The following is a 16,623-nucleotide window of genomic DNA, read 5'->3' as shown; positions in this document are numbered from 1 at the left end:
GGGCAGCATCCGAGGACTAGGAGAATCGACGTTTCAGGCATAAGTCTTCCTGACTTTTCAAGCACCACACTTTCAACTCTCCTCTCCAACACCCCATGTTCCTGCCCATAAACTGGGATGCCAAATCGACTCTGTTGGACATCTTCCTTGCAACTTTTGAGACTTACGAACTGTGAAGGGCAATTCTTGGCTTGCAGCACTTGAAATTGAGCTCATCTGGAGTCTAAGTGGGCACTTCCACCACTGCTGAGTGCAAGATGGCATGAGGGCAGTGCCACAGGGGGATGGTACATACTAAATCAGGCCAGCAGTGAAAAATTGAGTGAGAAAGCACAATAAGGCTCACGAAGGGAAATCCACAGTGATACTCCCCAAAACTGACAGTCCGCCACATTTGGGAAAATTCAGTCCAATGCCCAAAGCATGATAAACTGAGGGAACAATGTGTGTGAAGGTTGGGTCAAATAATGAAGGACAACTAAAGGGTGATGGATTCCACTGAATGGTAACAAACATATTACATAAAACATACAGCACATGGCCTTTTGAAAATGTGTCCAGACCAGAGCAAAGTAACTTTCTGAATGGACTGCAGTGAGACTGAGTCAAAGTGTGATTATTGAGGTGACTTTGGAAAATTGGACTTAATTGGGAAATAATAAATTTCTATATCAGAACACATTCTTTGTAATGTTATTAATAATTATTAATATTTGGATTCTTTGTTGTAAAATCTGTTTGAAAAGTACCTCAACTTCCTGCAAAAAAAACCTGAATTTTTTTGAAAACAGTTTTTCTTATATATGTCCAATTGCAGCAATATTAGTTGTGCTCAGGTCATAACCTCGTGGATGTCTATCTGAAAGAGTTTAGCTCCCGTCTGTAACACAGTCTAATTTGTTCTCAGTTTAAATCGCGAGGTTCTGGCGGATTTCTGCTAGAGCCTGATGCGGAAGTGGACTTCCTTCTTGGATCCAGGGTCTGGGGGGGGCAATCTGACATTTTTTCGAACTGACTGTGGAGCAACGTTGTAATTTTGACCAAACGACGACGTTATAAGTTTGTAAGAACACCCTCAAACATGCAGATGAGAAGTTTGGGAGAGAGCAGAATGTGGTATGACTACATTTCAGCCTCGGTTGCAAGTCGAAGATACCGAAAGTTGGCCACCAGCCCATTCCAATTCCAGAATCTCTGTCCCACTTCGGAGGCTGATCCCCAAAGGACTTCGCTCCTGAATTGTAAGGAAGTTGCACTCGGTCAGTCATTCATAATTATTTCTTCACCAATCACATGATTTACTGCACAGAACAAACGGCGTTAATTCGACTGACGTTTCCCTGTTTTGTGCAAGAGTGAAAGAAAAAGTCACGTCCACTCACTTGGCAGACACAGAGGATTCGGTGAAGACCTTATGGATTCTCTTTGAGAAACTGGGACATGGCGATCCAGGCAACGTTCACTAAGTGCGACTTTGTATTGAACCTGGGTGGATTCGTGCTCTACTTAGCAGATGTTGGAACCGACCTTTGGGTTGCTGTGGTGTATTTTCATGAAAAGGAGTTTATTTGGTTTGCTCTGGTTCTGACTGTGATATTGCTTTCTGCAGTGGTGCTTCAGAGCTTCAGCTGGAGTTGGTATAAAGATGACGGGGAGTTTCATCAGGAGCAGCACAGTTCTGAAATACAGCACTTCCACAACCAAGGATGTAGCAGCCCCCGTCCCTGGCTGTGTGTCGTGCATATCTTTCAGCTGGGGATGCCAGTAAGGTAGGTCCTCTCGAGTTATACAATCCTTACAAAGTAGAAGCAGGTCATTTGGCCCATCTGGTCCACACTGACCCTCGAAACAGCATTCCACCACCGCCCCACCCTATCCCTACAACTCTGCATTCACCATGGGTGGCACGGTGGCTCAGTGGTTAGCACTGCTACCTCACAGCACCAGGGACCCGGGTTTGTTTCCAGCCTCAGGTGACTGTCTGTGTGGAGTTTGCATATCTTCCCCGTGTCCGCGTGGGTTTCCTCCAGGTGCTCCAGTTTCCTCCCCCAATCCAAAGATGTGCAGGTTAGGTGAATCAACCATGCTAAATTACCCACAGTGTTCAGGGATGGGTAGGTTAGGTGCATTAGTCAGGGGTAAGTGTCAAGGAATGGGGAAGGAGTTTTGGGTGAGATACTCTTCGGAGGGTCAGTGTGGACTTGTTGGGCCAAAGGAACTATTTCCACACTGTAGGGATTCTAAGATTCTAATCCACCGAGCCTGCACATCCCTGGACACTACTGACTAAGTTTGAGAGGGAGAAGCTGGAATCAGATGTGGTGGTATTACAACTGAGTAAAGGTAACTACAAAGATATAAGGGAGGAGCTGGCCAGGGCTGATTGGAAGTGGAGACCAGCGGGGAACACAGTGGAACAGCAATGGCAGGAGTTTCTGGGGGAAATTTGAGGTGGCACAGCTGAAATTCTTCACAAGGAAGAAGAAACATACTGAGGGGTGGACAAGGCAACCATGGCTGACCAGGGAAGTCAGGGACAACATAAAGACAAAAGAAAAATCACTGTCTGAATATCAATGGGAAACCAGGGGATTGGGAAGCCTTTTAAAAACCAGCAGAGGATAACTAAAAAAGCAATAAGTGGGCAGAGAATGAAATATGAGGGTCGGCTAACTAGTAATATAAATGAAGATTGCAAGATGTTTGTTAGATAACCAAAAGGTAAAAGAGAGGCAAGAATGGACATTGGTAAATGAGGCTGGAGGAGTAATATTGGCAGAGGAACTGAATGGGTACTTTGCATCAGTTTTCACAGTGGAAGGCACCAGCAACATACCAGGACTTCAAGAGAGTCAAGGGGCAGAGATGACTGTAGTGCCCATCATGAAGGAAAAGGTACTGAGGAAGCTGAAAAGGTGGATATCTGAAGTTGGATTAATCACTTGGACCAGATGGATTACACCTCAGTGTTCTGAAGGACATAGCAGAGGAGATTTAGATGCATTGGTGGTGATCGTTCAGGAATCACTAGAGTCAGGGAGGGTCCCAGAGGACTGTAAAATGGCTAATGTAATACCCCTGTTTAAGAAGGGAGAGAGGCAGAAGACAGAGAACTACACGCCTGTTAACCTGATCTGGGTCTTTGGTGAGATTTTAGAGTACATATCAAGGATGAGATTGCAGAGTACATGGAGGTCCATTGTAAAATAGGGCTGAATCAGCACATCATCAACAGAGGCCATCCCTGACAAATCCATTGGAATTTTTTGAGGGGGTACTGAGCATGTTAGACAAAGGAGAGCCAGTGGACATGATCTGTTTGGATTTGCAGAAGGTCTTTGACAAGGTGCCACACAGCAGGATACTAAATATGAAAAATGCCCAGAGTGTTAGGGGCAAGATAAAGGGTTGGCTGACTGGCAGAAGGCACAAAGTTGGGATCAAGTGGTCTTTTTGAGGATGGCTGCCAGTGAGTCATGGAGTTCTGCAGGGTCATGTTTGGGACCACAACTGTTCATGTTATACATTAATGAACTGGACAAAGCAATTAAGGACATTGTTGTAAAAGTTTGCAGATGGCATAAAGATAGGTGGCAGGACAGGGGGTGTTGATGAAATGGGGGGGCTGGAGGAGGACTTGGACAGGCGAGGAGAATAGTCAAAGAATGGTAGATGGAATACAATGTTGGAAAGTGTGAGTTTAAGCACTTTGGTAGGAAGAATAAAGGCAGAGACTATTTTCTAAACTGGGAAAAGCTTTGGAATTTGGAAGCACAAAAGGACTTGCGAGTTCTAGTTCAGGATTCTCTAATATACAGGTTCAGCTGGCAGTCAGGAAGGCAAATGCAATGTTAACATTCATTTCAAGATGGTTGTAAAATAAAAGAGCAGAGATGTACTGCTGAGGCTGTATAAGGTTTTAGTCAGGCCCCACTTAGAATATTGTGAGCTGTCTTGGGCCCCATATCTAAGGAAGGGTATGCTGGTGATGGAGGGGGTCCAAAGGAGGTTTACTTGAATGATCCTGGGGATCCTGTGCTTGTCATACAAAGAACAGTGGATTACTCTGGGTCTGTACTTGATGGAGTTTAGAAAGTAGGACAGACTAGGATCTGACGGCATAGTCTCAGAATGAAGAGTCAGCCCTTTGGAATTGAGACAAGGAGGAATTTCTTCACCAAGGGGGGGGGGGGGGGGGGGGCGGGAGTTGGTGAGCCTGTGGAACTCATTACCACAGAGGGCTATGAAGGCCATGTCTTTGAGAGTAGTTAAGATCGAGGTAGAGAAGTTCATGATTAGTGGGGGAATCAAAGGTTCCAAAGAAGAAGGCAAGAGAATAGGGTTGAGAAAAATATCAGCCATGATTGAATAGCAGAGCAGTCTTGATGGGTCAAATGGACTAATTCTGCTCCTACATCTTATTTCCTCTGGTCTAGGAAAAGCAATTAAGAGAAATCTGCAAAGAGGATCAAGAAACTGATAAGGAAAGAACAACTAAATTATGAACACAATCTAGCAAAAACATAAAAATAGACTGTAAAAGCTTCTACACATATTGTAAAAAGGAAATGTTTGCCTGACAAATGTGGGCCCATTAAAGGCAGAGTCTTAAGTACTTGTAATTGGGAATAGAGAAATGGCAAAGAAGTTAAAAAATTAATTTGTGTCTGTTTCACAGAGGAAGATGTAAGAGACCTCCCAGAATTAAATCCAAGTGACTAGGGAGAATGAGGTTTTGAGGGAAATTAGTGTTAATAAGAAAGTTGCACTAAAGAGATCAGTGGGGTTGAACATTGGGTCCCAGGATCTGGTGTTGTATAGCCCAGATTGCTGAAGAAGATGGCTACTGAGATAGTCAATGCATTCTATAGATTCTGAAATGGATTCTGCAGATTGGAAGCTGGTAATGCCACTGCTTTAGTTGGGGCAATTGGATAACGATGATCAAAGTGTGCAAAGTCAGAATGAATCTGTGCCTGGTAAACCCTAGTGGAGGCAGATGTTGGGAGTTTTTTGCAGTAAATTTAATAGAAAGGCGTCCATAAATGTAGATCAGAACTGCATGCAATATTCCAACTGTGGCCTAACTAAAATATAGCTGTAACGTAACTTGTTAACTTTTATATTTGATGGCTGGGCCAATGAAGGCATAGTGCTGTATGCCTTCTTGACCATATCATCTACCTGTGTTGCAATTTTAAGGAATCTGTAGACTGTATGCTCAGGACCATCTGCATGTCAATACTGCTAAGAGCTCTGTCATTTATTACATGATTTGCACCTGAATTTGATCTTCCAAAATGTATCACCTCGCATTTGTCCTGATTAAACTCCATCTGCCATTTCTCCACCCAAATCTGCAATCTATCTTTGTCCCGCTATATCCTTTGACAATCCTGCTCGCAATCTGCAACTCCACCAATTTTAGTGTCATCCACAACTCACTAATCAGGTCACCTACATTTCCATCCAGACTATTTGAATATATTACAAACAACAAAGGTCCCAGTACCGGTCCCTGCGGAACACCACTAGTTACTGATCTCCATTCTGAAAAGCACCATTCCATCACTACTCTTTGCCTTTAATGACCAAACCAGTTTTGTATCCATCTTGCCAGCTCACCCCAGATCCCATGAGACTTTAATTTCTGTACCAGCCTGTTATGAGGTACCTTATTAAATGCCTGATTAACGTCCCTGTAGACAACATCCATTGCCTTTCCCTTATCAATCATTCTTGTCATTTCCTCAGGAAACTCAAGTTGGTAAGACACACCCTTCCCCACACAAACCCATGCTGTCCATCACTAACAATTCCATTTACTTCCAGATGTGAATAAGTCCTGTCTCTCAGTATCTTCTCCAACAGCTTCCCCACCACTGATGTCAGATTCGCCAGCCTGTACTTACCTGGATTGTCTCTGTTTACCTTCATAAACAAAAGGACAACATTGTCCATTCTCCAGTCTTCTGGAACCTTGCCTGAGGCCAAAGAGGATGCAACAATATCTGTTTAGGCCCCAGCTTTTTCCTCCCTTGGCTACCTCAGCATCCTGGGATAGATTCTGTCTGGTCCTAAGGACTTGTTTACTTTTATACATTTGAAGATACCCAATACTTCCTCCTTCATTCTGTTGAATACCTTGAGAGTATTCACACATCTTTCCCTAACTCAACATCCCTCATGTCCCTCTCTTTGGAGAGTACTGATGTGAAGTACTCATTAAGAATCTGGCTCCACACGTAACCCTCTTCCTTCATCCTTGAGTGGGCCTACTCTTCCCCTAGCTTATCTCCTGAATCTAATATAAATGTACAAAATGCCTTGGGATTTTCCTTAATGAAATAACTCTACAGAGACTGGTATCCCATCACAAGTCACCCTTTATTTACATGTGGAGAGTCCTTAACACTGATCCTGCTCCCTCAGAACCAGCTCTCGGAGTAAACACGATGTCTGACATTCCTGTTTATTTTTTTTTTAAATGTATGTGTGCACAGGTGTAGGACACAGTGAAGAACAACAAGTGTAGAAACCTTTATTCATATTCTACCCCCAGGAAGAAAGGAAACACCCAAGTGGCGAGTGACAAGCAGTGCCCTTCTCATCAAGGGCAATGCCTAAGTGAATAAAAAAGTGAAGGGGAGGGTAGGGAATATCCCTTGTTTATTTTTCTTTTTTTTCCTTGCTGTGTGATAAATCTTCTGTTTATTTATTTATTTTTTTCTTAGTGACAACTCACATTTTTTTTTCTTTTTAACCCCCACACTACCGCCTAACTGCAGTAGTGCTTATTTTTCTTAGCACCCATAGTGTGTGTGTGTAGGTGTGAGACACAGTGAGAGACACAAGGTGTACGAACCTTTATTACATTCCTGTTTATATCTGCCAGCCAGGGCTCCCTGATTGGACCAAGTTAACAGCCCCAATCGGGGAACCCAAGGTCACACAGGTTGGAGAACCGCAAAGCCTCTGTTCACGTATCCACCAGACTGGTGGGAAACGATCAAGGGAACGTCGAGAGGTTCTTTATCCTCACAGGTATTCAGAAGGCAAGAAGGATAGGCAGGGAAAACTTCCCAAACTCTAGAAAAGCACGCAGAACTTATTCCTGCTGCAGCTAATGGGATATCAGTTTTAAGGAAGATCTCCAGGAGGTGAGGAGACAGTAAGCCTTGCTCTTTGCTGCAAGCGGCCTCCAAGATAATCTTCCGGTCCAGGGTCTGAACTGTCAAGCAGGAAGAGATGTGCTCGCTTTTCTTCTTCCGGAAGGTGCACCAGGAGAGCTCGGAGCTCAGCAGCCTGAAAGAAGAAGATGGCTCGATAACATCATCTCAGTCTGACATCCTGATGATCAGCCAGTCCCTTTACAGCAGAGTGTGTGACATGAAGCCCACAGACAGTGCAGTCACCCAGTCATTCCTGTCCTCTATCACGGAGGTCCTACACGACAGCACGCGGGAAAGGCTGGACCAGCCACTGTCTTTGGATGAGCTGACCAATGCCCTTGAGTCCTTAGAAAATAATAAAACTCTCAGAAGTGACAGCTTACTGGCCGAGTTGTATTCAGCTCTATGGGACCTGATAGGCCCTGACCTGCTGGAGGTGTATGACAGTGTGCTTCTGGCAGTGCCACAAGCAAATCCTTGAGGAAAGGTATCATCACCCTCATCTACAAGCTGAAGGGGAGAGGGAGGAAATTAGAGATTTGCAAACAATTTTACTGCTGAATGCAGACTACAAAACCCTATGAGGTCCACGTGGATGATCTCAGTCCAATCGCTACTGTTTGGGATTTTATTATTGTAGGAGTGTTGAAATCTCTTACCCTCCCCAACTAACTACATTTCATTATTTTATGCAACAATGATTCCATCAAATGAATTAGTTTGGCAATATGATTGAACACAATAACACAAACAATATCGAGAGCAGACTGCTGCTGACAGTAAATTATCCAAAACAATTGATTCCAAGATAATTACACAAACAAAATCAATTGCAATTAGGTTTTGTAAATTGTTAGAGCATAGCAGCAAGGCACTGCATCCAGAATGAGTTATTGACTTGATCACAATGTAAATCCTGGTGTTACTTCTCCTCATTTTATGAGTAATGTTCACAGACTAAGGTAAGGTTAGCACGGATTTATAAACGGCATATCATGTTTGCCTAATCAAGTTGCATTATTTTAGGAATTCATCTAGCTGGTCAATAATGGAGTGGTACTGGCAGTTGCAATGACTGGGTGGAGAGAGAAATTGCTCTCGTCTTCGTTGGTCACAACAATATTTTTAAATTAACTTTTTTAGCACGCAGCAAGCTTCAGTTAAAATATAACTAATGAGAACAAAATGAAGCTGTCAAATCACAAAGTTTTCTTTAGCATTACCTAAAATCCACGCCCCCCCCCGCCCCTCCCCCCCCCCCCAAAAAAAAAGATGTCACATCTAACACTGGTAATACATCTAACCAGAAGTGAAGGTAAGAATGTTGAGCACAGAAAAGGAAGGTAAAGCCTTATTGAACAAACATGAGTAACTTTCTAAAATACTGTTTCTGGTGCCCAGCAGTTTCATTACATTATCTTCTTAGATGTTAACCCCTTAAAGGAACATGACCACAATTGAATTTATTTAATTTTCCTACTGTTAAACTTTAATCCCAAAACTAAAAATTATACACTAAAATACATGAACGATGAATTAAGTATTTACAACAGCTGCAAAAAGCATATGACCATGAAAATTAATGAGTATCGTTAAATCCCTCCAATATGGAAGCAGGTCATTAAGCCCATTAGGTCCACACTGATCATCTGAAGAGCATCCCACCCACATCTATCTCCCTACTCTAACACCCTGCATTTCCTGTGGCTTATCCTCCTAACTTACTCATCCCTGGACACTATGGGCAATTTAGCAAAGCTAATCCACCTAACCTGCACATCTTTGGACCGTGGGAGGAAGCCTGAGCACACAGAGGAAACCCATACAAACACAGGGAGAATATGCAAACTCCATACAGACAGTTGCCTGGGAGTGGAATTGAACCCGGGTCCTTGGCTCTGTGAGGCAGCAGTGCTAGCCACTGAGCCAATCCATGTATCAATCCAGATCAACTGGACAAACAGCTCTTCCTTTCTTCCTTCTTTCACTTTGCCTCTTGTGCCCCAGGCTATCTTAAACCCCTCAAGAATATTGGACTGGAATCTTTCTTGAGGGTGCTTTTCCAACACCTGCGACGCAATATCTCCTCCAGTTTCTTACTTTATCTCCTTTTTCAGGGATGGATTGGAATGGATTATTGGAAAACCTCTTCATCAATTCATGATTTCAAAATGCTTAGCTCTGTGTCTAAGCAAAGTTTAAAAATCCTACCATTAATATCATCTGCCTTCCTTTATCCTCTGAACTCGTTGCAGGTACCTGCTGGCCTTGCTCAATCACACTTAGCTCATTGTTTGCATGTTACATCACAAACAATTCTGCTCCATGAATTTCATCTTCCAAGTAACATTCTCTCTCCTGTGTTAAACTAACTCCCAAAAACATTTTGTTATTTGTATCGATTCCACCAGTTATTTATATCTCAGGCTGTTTCTAAATCCAGATAACAAATTATCAGAATGGTCATTCAGTTCAGTGGTTTTTATTCCTTATCAGGCTGCTGAACCTTAGTGCTGTTCAATAAACTAACTTCTAGATATTTTTCTAATCAATCAGTTCAGAGATTTTATTACATACTTCTGCAGTAGATGGTACTTTGATCCAGGCCTCAAGTTCAAGATGGCATCAGGGTAGGGCTCATCTGCTCTGACCCCTGTTCTTTCTTTCACTCTCTCGTTTTATTTCACCCTCTACCTTTACTTACCTCTTGTCCTGAGCTCAGATGGCATCAGCAGTGGCAACAGCTCAGCACAAACCTTGAGAGGGCCTGGCGCGTGGACCTAAGTGGGCCCAGAGCAGAGGAGAGTGGACCTTGAGTGGGCCTAGAATGAACCTTGAGTGGGCCCAGATCAGAGGAGACTGGGCCCAGTGTGGACCGCGAGTGAGCCCTTATTTTTCTGGGGTAAGCATGGGACCTATTTATGGAATCGGCGGCTGCTACATCAGAAAAAGCGACGTCTGCCTGTTATATCCAGTGGTCTGAGGATTGGCAACTCTGTTGGTGTTTGGGCCCAGCACTGGCGGTGGTGAAGTGGTAGCAAAAGAGTATCACAGGAACATTGAGGTGGACCCAGCAGCGAGAGACACAACTCCAACTGCCCGGTCTGGTGCAGGCAATGGCAAGTTGGTGGCGGAGGAATATCAGCCCAGCGATGAAAAATGAGGATGGGCGACTCTGGCTGTGTCCAGTGTAGATGGCAGTGAATCAGTACAGGAGGGTTGGCTGTGCAGACATCGTTGATGGTGATGAGCTGGGTTAAGACTGATAGACTCTCTTTAAGCTATATCTTTCATTCCCCCCCCCCCCCCTTAATTCTTAAATTACTCAAAATGGTGCTGAATTGTGGCAACAAATGAAAGCTTTTTATTGTATTTTTACCATAACAGCTCCAGGACACACACACTAAACAACCCCACCGCCCCATGGCCGAACACTAACTCCCCCTCCCATTCTGCCAAGGGCGTGCAAGTCCTGGGCCTCCTCCACTGCCAAACTCTAGCCACCCCATGCCTGGAGGAAGAACACCTCAGCTTCCACCTTGGAACCCTTCAACCACATGGGATCAATGTCCTACTTGTCCATCTTCCTTCTCATCTATCTGCTCAACCCTTTGCTCCAACCTATTGCCCCCCCCACCCCTAACCTTCATCTACCTATCGCATTCCTGGCTACTTCACCCGCCCCACCCCCAATTAATGTTTTAGCTCCCTTGGGCCACCCTCTCGGACCACTCCCTCATTCCTGATGAAGAGCTCATGTTCGAAACGTTGAGTCTCCTGCTCCTCAGATGCTGCCTGACTGGATGTGCTTTTCCAGCACCACACTTTTTGGCTCAAATAAAATACATGTGACAATAAAATCATTCATTCATTTATTCCTGACCCTCTGCTAACTTCTGTTGTATTTCTACTCATTAGTAAGTGCACATTCTTCAAAAGTGTCTTAACTAAACAAGGCTAAATTAAAAGCTGAATGCAGTTGTGTACTATAGTTACTGATTTTAAATATTTGACCGTTGTCGTCCAACCATGCCTCGTGTTTCCCTTTTTGGTCTAACCATCAATGAATAATCATTCCACTAACTTTGTTCTCCTGGAAACTTAAGTAATTTTCAGTAAATTAAACCTCCAGCACCAACTTCTTCTTTTATCTACAATTTCTAACATACACCAATTGTCACTGTTGCCTATCATTCGCTAATGAGTATGATTGTCCACGTAGGAAATCTTGTGCCACTGATCATGGGTTCTGTGGGTTGATGAGTCCAATCCCAGAGCCTTATCTCCGCCCACAAGTTTGACAGTTCCTTTTGGAGGGTGGAATTAATCCTTGTTCATGACATTGTTTGCCATCCTTTCTCTGGTTCCTTTTCTGTACTTCCCCTTGACAACGGGTGTTCGGAAAAAATTGTGTTCTTTCATCCTAGAGTTTCTTCCAAGTTGGTTTCATTTGAATGAGTCTCCTGTGCATTGACATCTAAGTTGCGTTTCTCGAGGGAAGCCTTCAGGGAGTCTTTGAAATGCTTCCTTTGTCCTCCTCTCGTTGGAGTGCCGTTCTTGAGCTGGACAAAGAGTCGAAGTCTTCTTTGGACTCATTTACGACGTCAAAGGTTGACACTCATGACCATTGCCTGTTGGTTGTACGTAGGTTGTAGACTGAGAGTAATGAGGTGATTGTAGTTGCCAACAGTGAACTGAGAGAGCTGGTTGATGAGTTTGCTTTTGATAGTGATTATAATTTCGTGTCCAGAAGCAAGTGTAGCCACTATCTTCTTGCCTTAGCTGCTCTTTGTCTGCTCTTTGAGTTTCCTGCAGAACGATGATAGCAATGTTCATGGGGAATAAAGGCAGTGTTTTGTTCTGGATGATTGTTTTGCTCATTACCCATGTGGGTTCATACATTCTAGGTTCCGAAATTGAGTCTGACTTTGCTTTTCAGCCCGTACACAGATGAACTCGCTTGATGCAGTTTTCCAGCCAAGTTAGTGATGCAAAAGATTATTTTCAGGGCAGCTTTCCTTGCTTTTATGCCATATGGGGTGAGCAGAGTGGAGCCTGAAGAGTGCTGTTCAATCATGAAGGCAGTGACCCAACCGCCACCCCCTCCCTCCTGTTCCTTTTCCAAGAGTGAAGCGACTGAGTCCAGTATCAATGCCAACATAGTCACAGAGCATAGAGATATACAACACTGAAACTGACCCTTCGGTCCAACTCGTGCAAGCTGACCCCTACCTCTTGCAAAAATGCCAACCCGTATTCCCAATTCCTCCGCCTCCGCCGGATCTGCACCCAGGAGGACCAGTTCCACCACAGAACACACCAGATGGCCTCCTTCTTTAGAGACCGCAATTTCCCTTCCCACGTGGTTAAAGATGCCCTCCAATGCATCTTGTCTACATCCCGCACCTCCGCCCTCAGACCCCACCCCTCCAACCGTAACAAGGACAGAACGCCCCTGGTATTCACCTTCCACCCTCCCAACTTTCGCATAAACCAAATCATCCGCCGACATTTCCGCCACCTCCAAACAGACCCCACCACCAGGGATATATTTCCCTCCCCACCCCTTTCCGCCTTCCGCAAAGACCGTTCCCTCCGTGACCACCTGGTCAGGTCCACACCCCCCTTCAACCCACCCTCCCATCCTGGCACTTTCCCCTGCCACCGCAGGAACTATAAAACCTGCGCCCACACCTCCTCCCTCACCTCTATCCAAGGCCCTAAAGGAGCCTTCCACATCCATCAAAGTTTTACCTGCACATCCACTAATATCATTTATTGTATCCGTTGCTCCCGATGCGGTCTCTTCTACATTGGGGAGACTGGGGACCTCCTAGCAGAGCACTTTAGGAAACATCTCCGGGACACCCGCACCAATCAACCACACCGCCCCGTGACCCAACATTTCAACTCCCCCTCCCACTCTGCCGAGGACATGGAGGTCCTGGGCCTCCTTCACCGCCACTCCCTCACCACCAGACGCCTGGAGGAAGAACGCCTCATCTTCCGCCTCGGAACATTTCAACCCCAGGGCATCAATGTGGACTTCAACAGCTTCCTCATTTCCCCTTCCCCCACCTCACCCTAGTTCTAAACTTCCAGCTCAGCACTGTCCCCATGACTTGTCCGGACTTGTCCTACCTGCCTTTCTTCTTTTCCACCTATCCACTCCACCCTCTCCTCCTTGACCTATCACCTTCATCCCCTCCCCCACTCACCCATTGTACTCTATGCTACTTTCTCCCCACCCCCACCCTCCTCTAGCTTATCTCTCCACGCTTCAGGCTCACTGCCTTTATTCCTGATGAAGGGCTTTTGCCCGAAACGTCGATTTCGAAGCTCCTTGGATGCTACCTGAACTGCTGTGCTCTTCCAGCACCACTAATCCCGAATATATCCTAAACTAATCTAGTCCCATTTGTCTGCATTTGGCCCATATCCCTCTCAACTCTTCCTATTCATGTGCCCAACCCGATGCCTTTTAAATGCTGTAATTGTATCAGCCTTCACTACCTCCTTTGGCAGCTCATTCCATGCACGCATCACCCTCTGTGTGAAAAAGTTGCTCATCAGGTCCCTTTTAAATTTTTCCCCTCTCCCCTTAAACCTATGCCCTCTCATTTTGGACTCCCCTACCTTGTGGAAAAGACCTTGTGTATTTACCCTATCCATGCTCCTCATGATATGATAAACTTCTATAAGGTCACCCCTGAGCCTTTGATGCTCCGGGGAAAACAGCCCCAGCATGTTCAGCCTCTCCCTCTAGGTCAAACCATCCAACCTTGGCAACATCATTGTAAATCTTTTCTGAACCCTTTCCAGTTTCAGAACATCTTTTCTATAGCAGGGAAACTAGAATTGAATGCAGTATTCCAAAAGTAGCCTAACCAATGTCATGTACGGCCACAACATGACCTCCCAATACACTGACCAAATGCACATGACCAGTGGAGTGCCACAAGGATCGGTGCTGGGCCCTATACTTTTTGTCATTTACATAAATGATTTGGATGCGAGCATAAGAGGTACAGTTAGTAAGTTTGCAGGTGACACCAAAATTGGAGGTGTAGCGGACAGCGAAGAGAGTTACCTCAGATTACAACAGGATCTTAACCAGATGGGCCAATGGGCTGAGAAGTGGCAGATGGAGTTTAATTCAGATAAATGCGAGGTGCTGCATTTTGGGAAAGCAAATCTTAGCAGGACTTATACACTTAATGGTAAGGTCCTAGGGAGTGTTGCTTAACAAAGAGACCTTGGAGTGCAGATTCATAGCTCCTCGAAAGTGAAGTCGCAGGTAGATAGGATAGTGAAGAAGGCATTTGGTATGCTTTCCTTTATTGGTCAGAGTATTGAGTATAGGAGTTGGGAGGTCATGTTGTGGCTGTACAGGACATTGATTAGGCCACTGTTGGAATGTTGCATGCAATTCTGGTCTCCTTCCTATTGGAAAGATGTTGTGAAACTTGAAAGGGTTCAGAAAAGATTTTCAAGGATGTTGCCAGGGTTGGAGGATCTGAGCTACAGGGAGAGGCTGAACAGGCTGGGGCTGTTTTCCCTGGAGTGTCGGAGGCTGAGGGGTGACCTTACAGAGATTTACAAAATTATGAGGGACATGGATAGGATAAATTTCCCTGGGGTCGGGGAGTCTGGAACTAGAGGGCATAGATTTAGGGTGAGGGGGAAAGATATAAAAGAGACCTAAGGGGCAACGTTTTCATGCAGAGGGTGGTACGTGTATGGAATGAGCTGCAAGAGAATGTGGTGGAGGCTGGTGCAATTGCAACATTTGAGAGGTATTTGGATAGGTATATGAATAGGAAGGGTTTGGAGGGATATGGGCCGGGTGCTGGCAGGTGGGATTAGACTGGGTTGGGATGTTTGGTCGGCATGGACGGGTTGGACCGAAGGGTCTGTTTCCATGCTGTACATCTCTACGACTCTATGTGTACCAAACACCTCCTTCACGACCGTGCTGATCTGAAGTTAAGGACTTCCAGATGTCATAACCACGCCTCTGTCACCTCTCACCTAATGCTTGTGTTGCTGTATTGCAGTGTGAAGTGACTAATTGGGTGCAGTACAAATGAGTGTGCCCAGCTACATTAAGAAAATATTTGCCACACACTTGAGGATGAATTTTAAACCAGTGAGTAATAAGCTGACATGCTGATAATAAATTAGCTGCAAAGATCAAACTTCAAAGTAGGCATGTTGGTATATAAACAAAATTCTATTGATTTCAGAAGGAACAAATTACAGGCTGTGTGCATAACAATACCTCAAATGCTTGTTTGTACCCAATAGCAATTTGCTTATAATCTTATTACAGACTACAGCTGATCATTATTATACAAACCACTTGTTTGACCTCAGTTGTGTACAGTTCTGGTTGCTGCATTATTGGGAGGGTGTAAACGCATTGGAGATAGACTAGAAGGAGTTTATAAGAATGGTTTATAAGATGAGGAGTTTCAGTTCTGAGGAAACATTGAAGAAGTTGTGACTGTCCACCCTGGAGAAAAAAAGGCTCAGAGTAGATCTGATAGAAGTTTTCAAAATCATGAGTAGCTTGGTAGAGTAGATAGGAAGACGCTATTCCCAGTTGGAAAAAATGAACAAGAATGAGAGATTTGAAGTGATCTACAAAATAAGCATGTGTGTGAAGTGAGGAAAATATTTTTCATTCTAATTTGAATTTAATTAGCTTTATTGTCACATGTATTCATATGAGTACAGTGAACAGCTTATAAGTTGCCACTTATGCTCCATCTTAGGTAAAAAGGTGTCTAGGTACTGATTCTTAGGAAGAGTAAAATTATAAAAGTAAAGAAATAACAAGTCCATCATTACAAACTTTCAAAAGTAAAAAATCATAGTAATAAATTAGAAAAATAAAGAAGTAAGAGTTCAGAATAACAGAGTAGTTAAGGTGTGGAATATACTGCCTTGAGATGTGTTGAAGACAGGTTCAGTTGAAGCATTCAAGAGGGCAATGGTTAATTATTTGCATAAAAAATAATGTGCTGTACTATGGGGCAAAAACAGGAGATTGACAGCAGGTAATGATTTAACAGGCACAGAGGGCTGCATGGCTCCTCATCTGCACCATAACATTTCAGTGATTCATCTAAAACATTCCAGCCTACACCCTTGCCTGCATTGATGTTCAGGTGTTCATTACTGTCATTTATTATCAAATCTCTCTGGGCTCCAGTCATGTAATTGTTAAAATCCTTATCTTTGCTTTTAGTGCCTCTCACCTTCACTGCAGGCTACTGCAACACATTCCCAAAAGCCAAAACCTTTTAACACATTCACCATTCCTTTTGAGCGGGTGGGTAAGTGGAGCTGAATCCGCAAAAAGATCATGATCTGATTGAATGGTGGAGCAGCCTCAATGGGCCAGATGGCCTACTCCTGCTCCTATTTCATATGTTCTTGTGGCTCC

The 16,623-nt window shown here is 44.3% G+C and overlaps 2 protein-coding genes across 3 annotated transcripts in view; one reads left to right on the top strand and one right to left on the bottom strand.

Moving 5' to 3' along the window:
* Window positions 1-394, bottom strand: part of lactb2 (lactamase, beta 2) — a 69,495-nt gene extending 69,101 nt beyond the window's left edge. Inside the window, exon 1 of the mRNA XM_072569607.1 lies at window positions 383-394. Within this exon, the coding sequence (XP_072425708.1) occupies window positions 383-394 (12 nt within the window). The remainder of the gene's footprint in view (window positions 1-382) is intronic.
* Window positions 395-975: 581 nt separating this feature from the next.
* xkr9 (XK, Kell blood group complex subunit-related family, member 9) overlaps window positions 976-16,623 on the top strand; it is a 30,541-nt gene continuing 14,893 nt past the window's right edge. Inside the window, exons 1-2 of one of the 2 annotated variants that reach the window (XM_072571429.1) lie at window positions 976-1,241; window positions 1,610-1,769. In XM_072571429.1, coding sequence (XP_072427530.1) covers window positions 1,082-1,241; window positions 1,610-1,769 — 320 coding nt within the window. In that variant the 5' untranslated portion in view covers window positions 976-1,081. Of the gene's footprint in view, window positions 1,770-16,623 lie in introns of both variants that reach the window. The other variant, XM_072571428.1, reaches the window with a different exon arrangement.

The sequence above is a fragment of the Chiloscyllium punctatum genome, chromosome 5 (assembly GCF_047496795.1).
Source record: "Chiloscyllium punctatum isolate Juve2018m chromosome 5, sChiPun1.3, whole genome shotgun sequence".
Lineage (NCBI taxonomy): Eukaryota > Metazoa > Chordata > Chondrichthyes > Orectolobiformes > Hemiscylliidae > Chiloscyllium > Chiloscyllium punctatum.
This window is presented reverse-complemented; position numbering and strand designations above follow the sequence as displayed.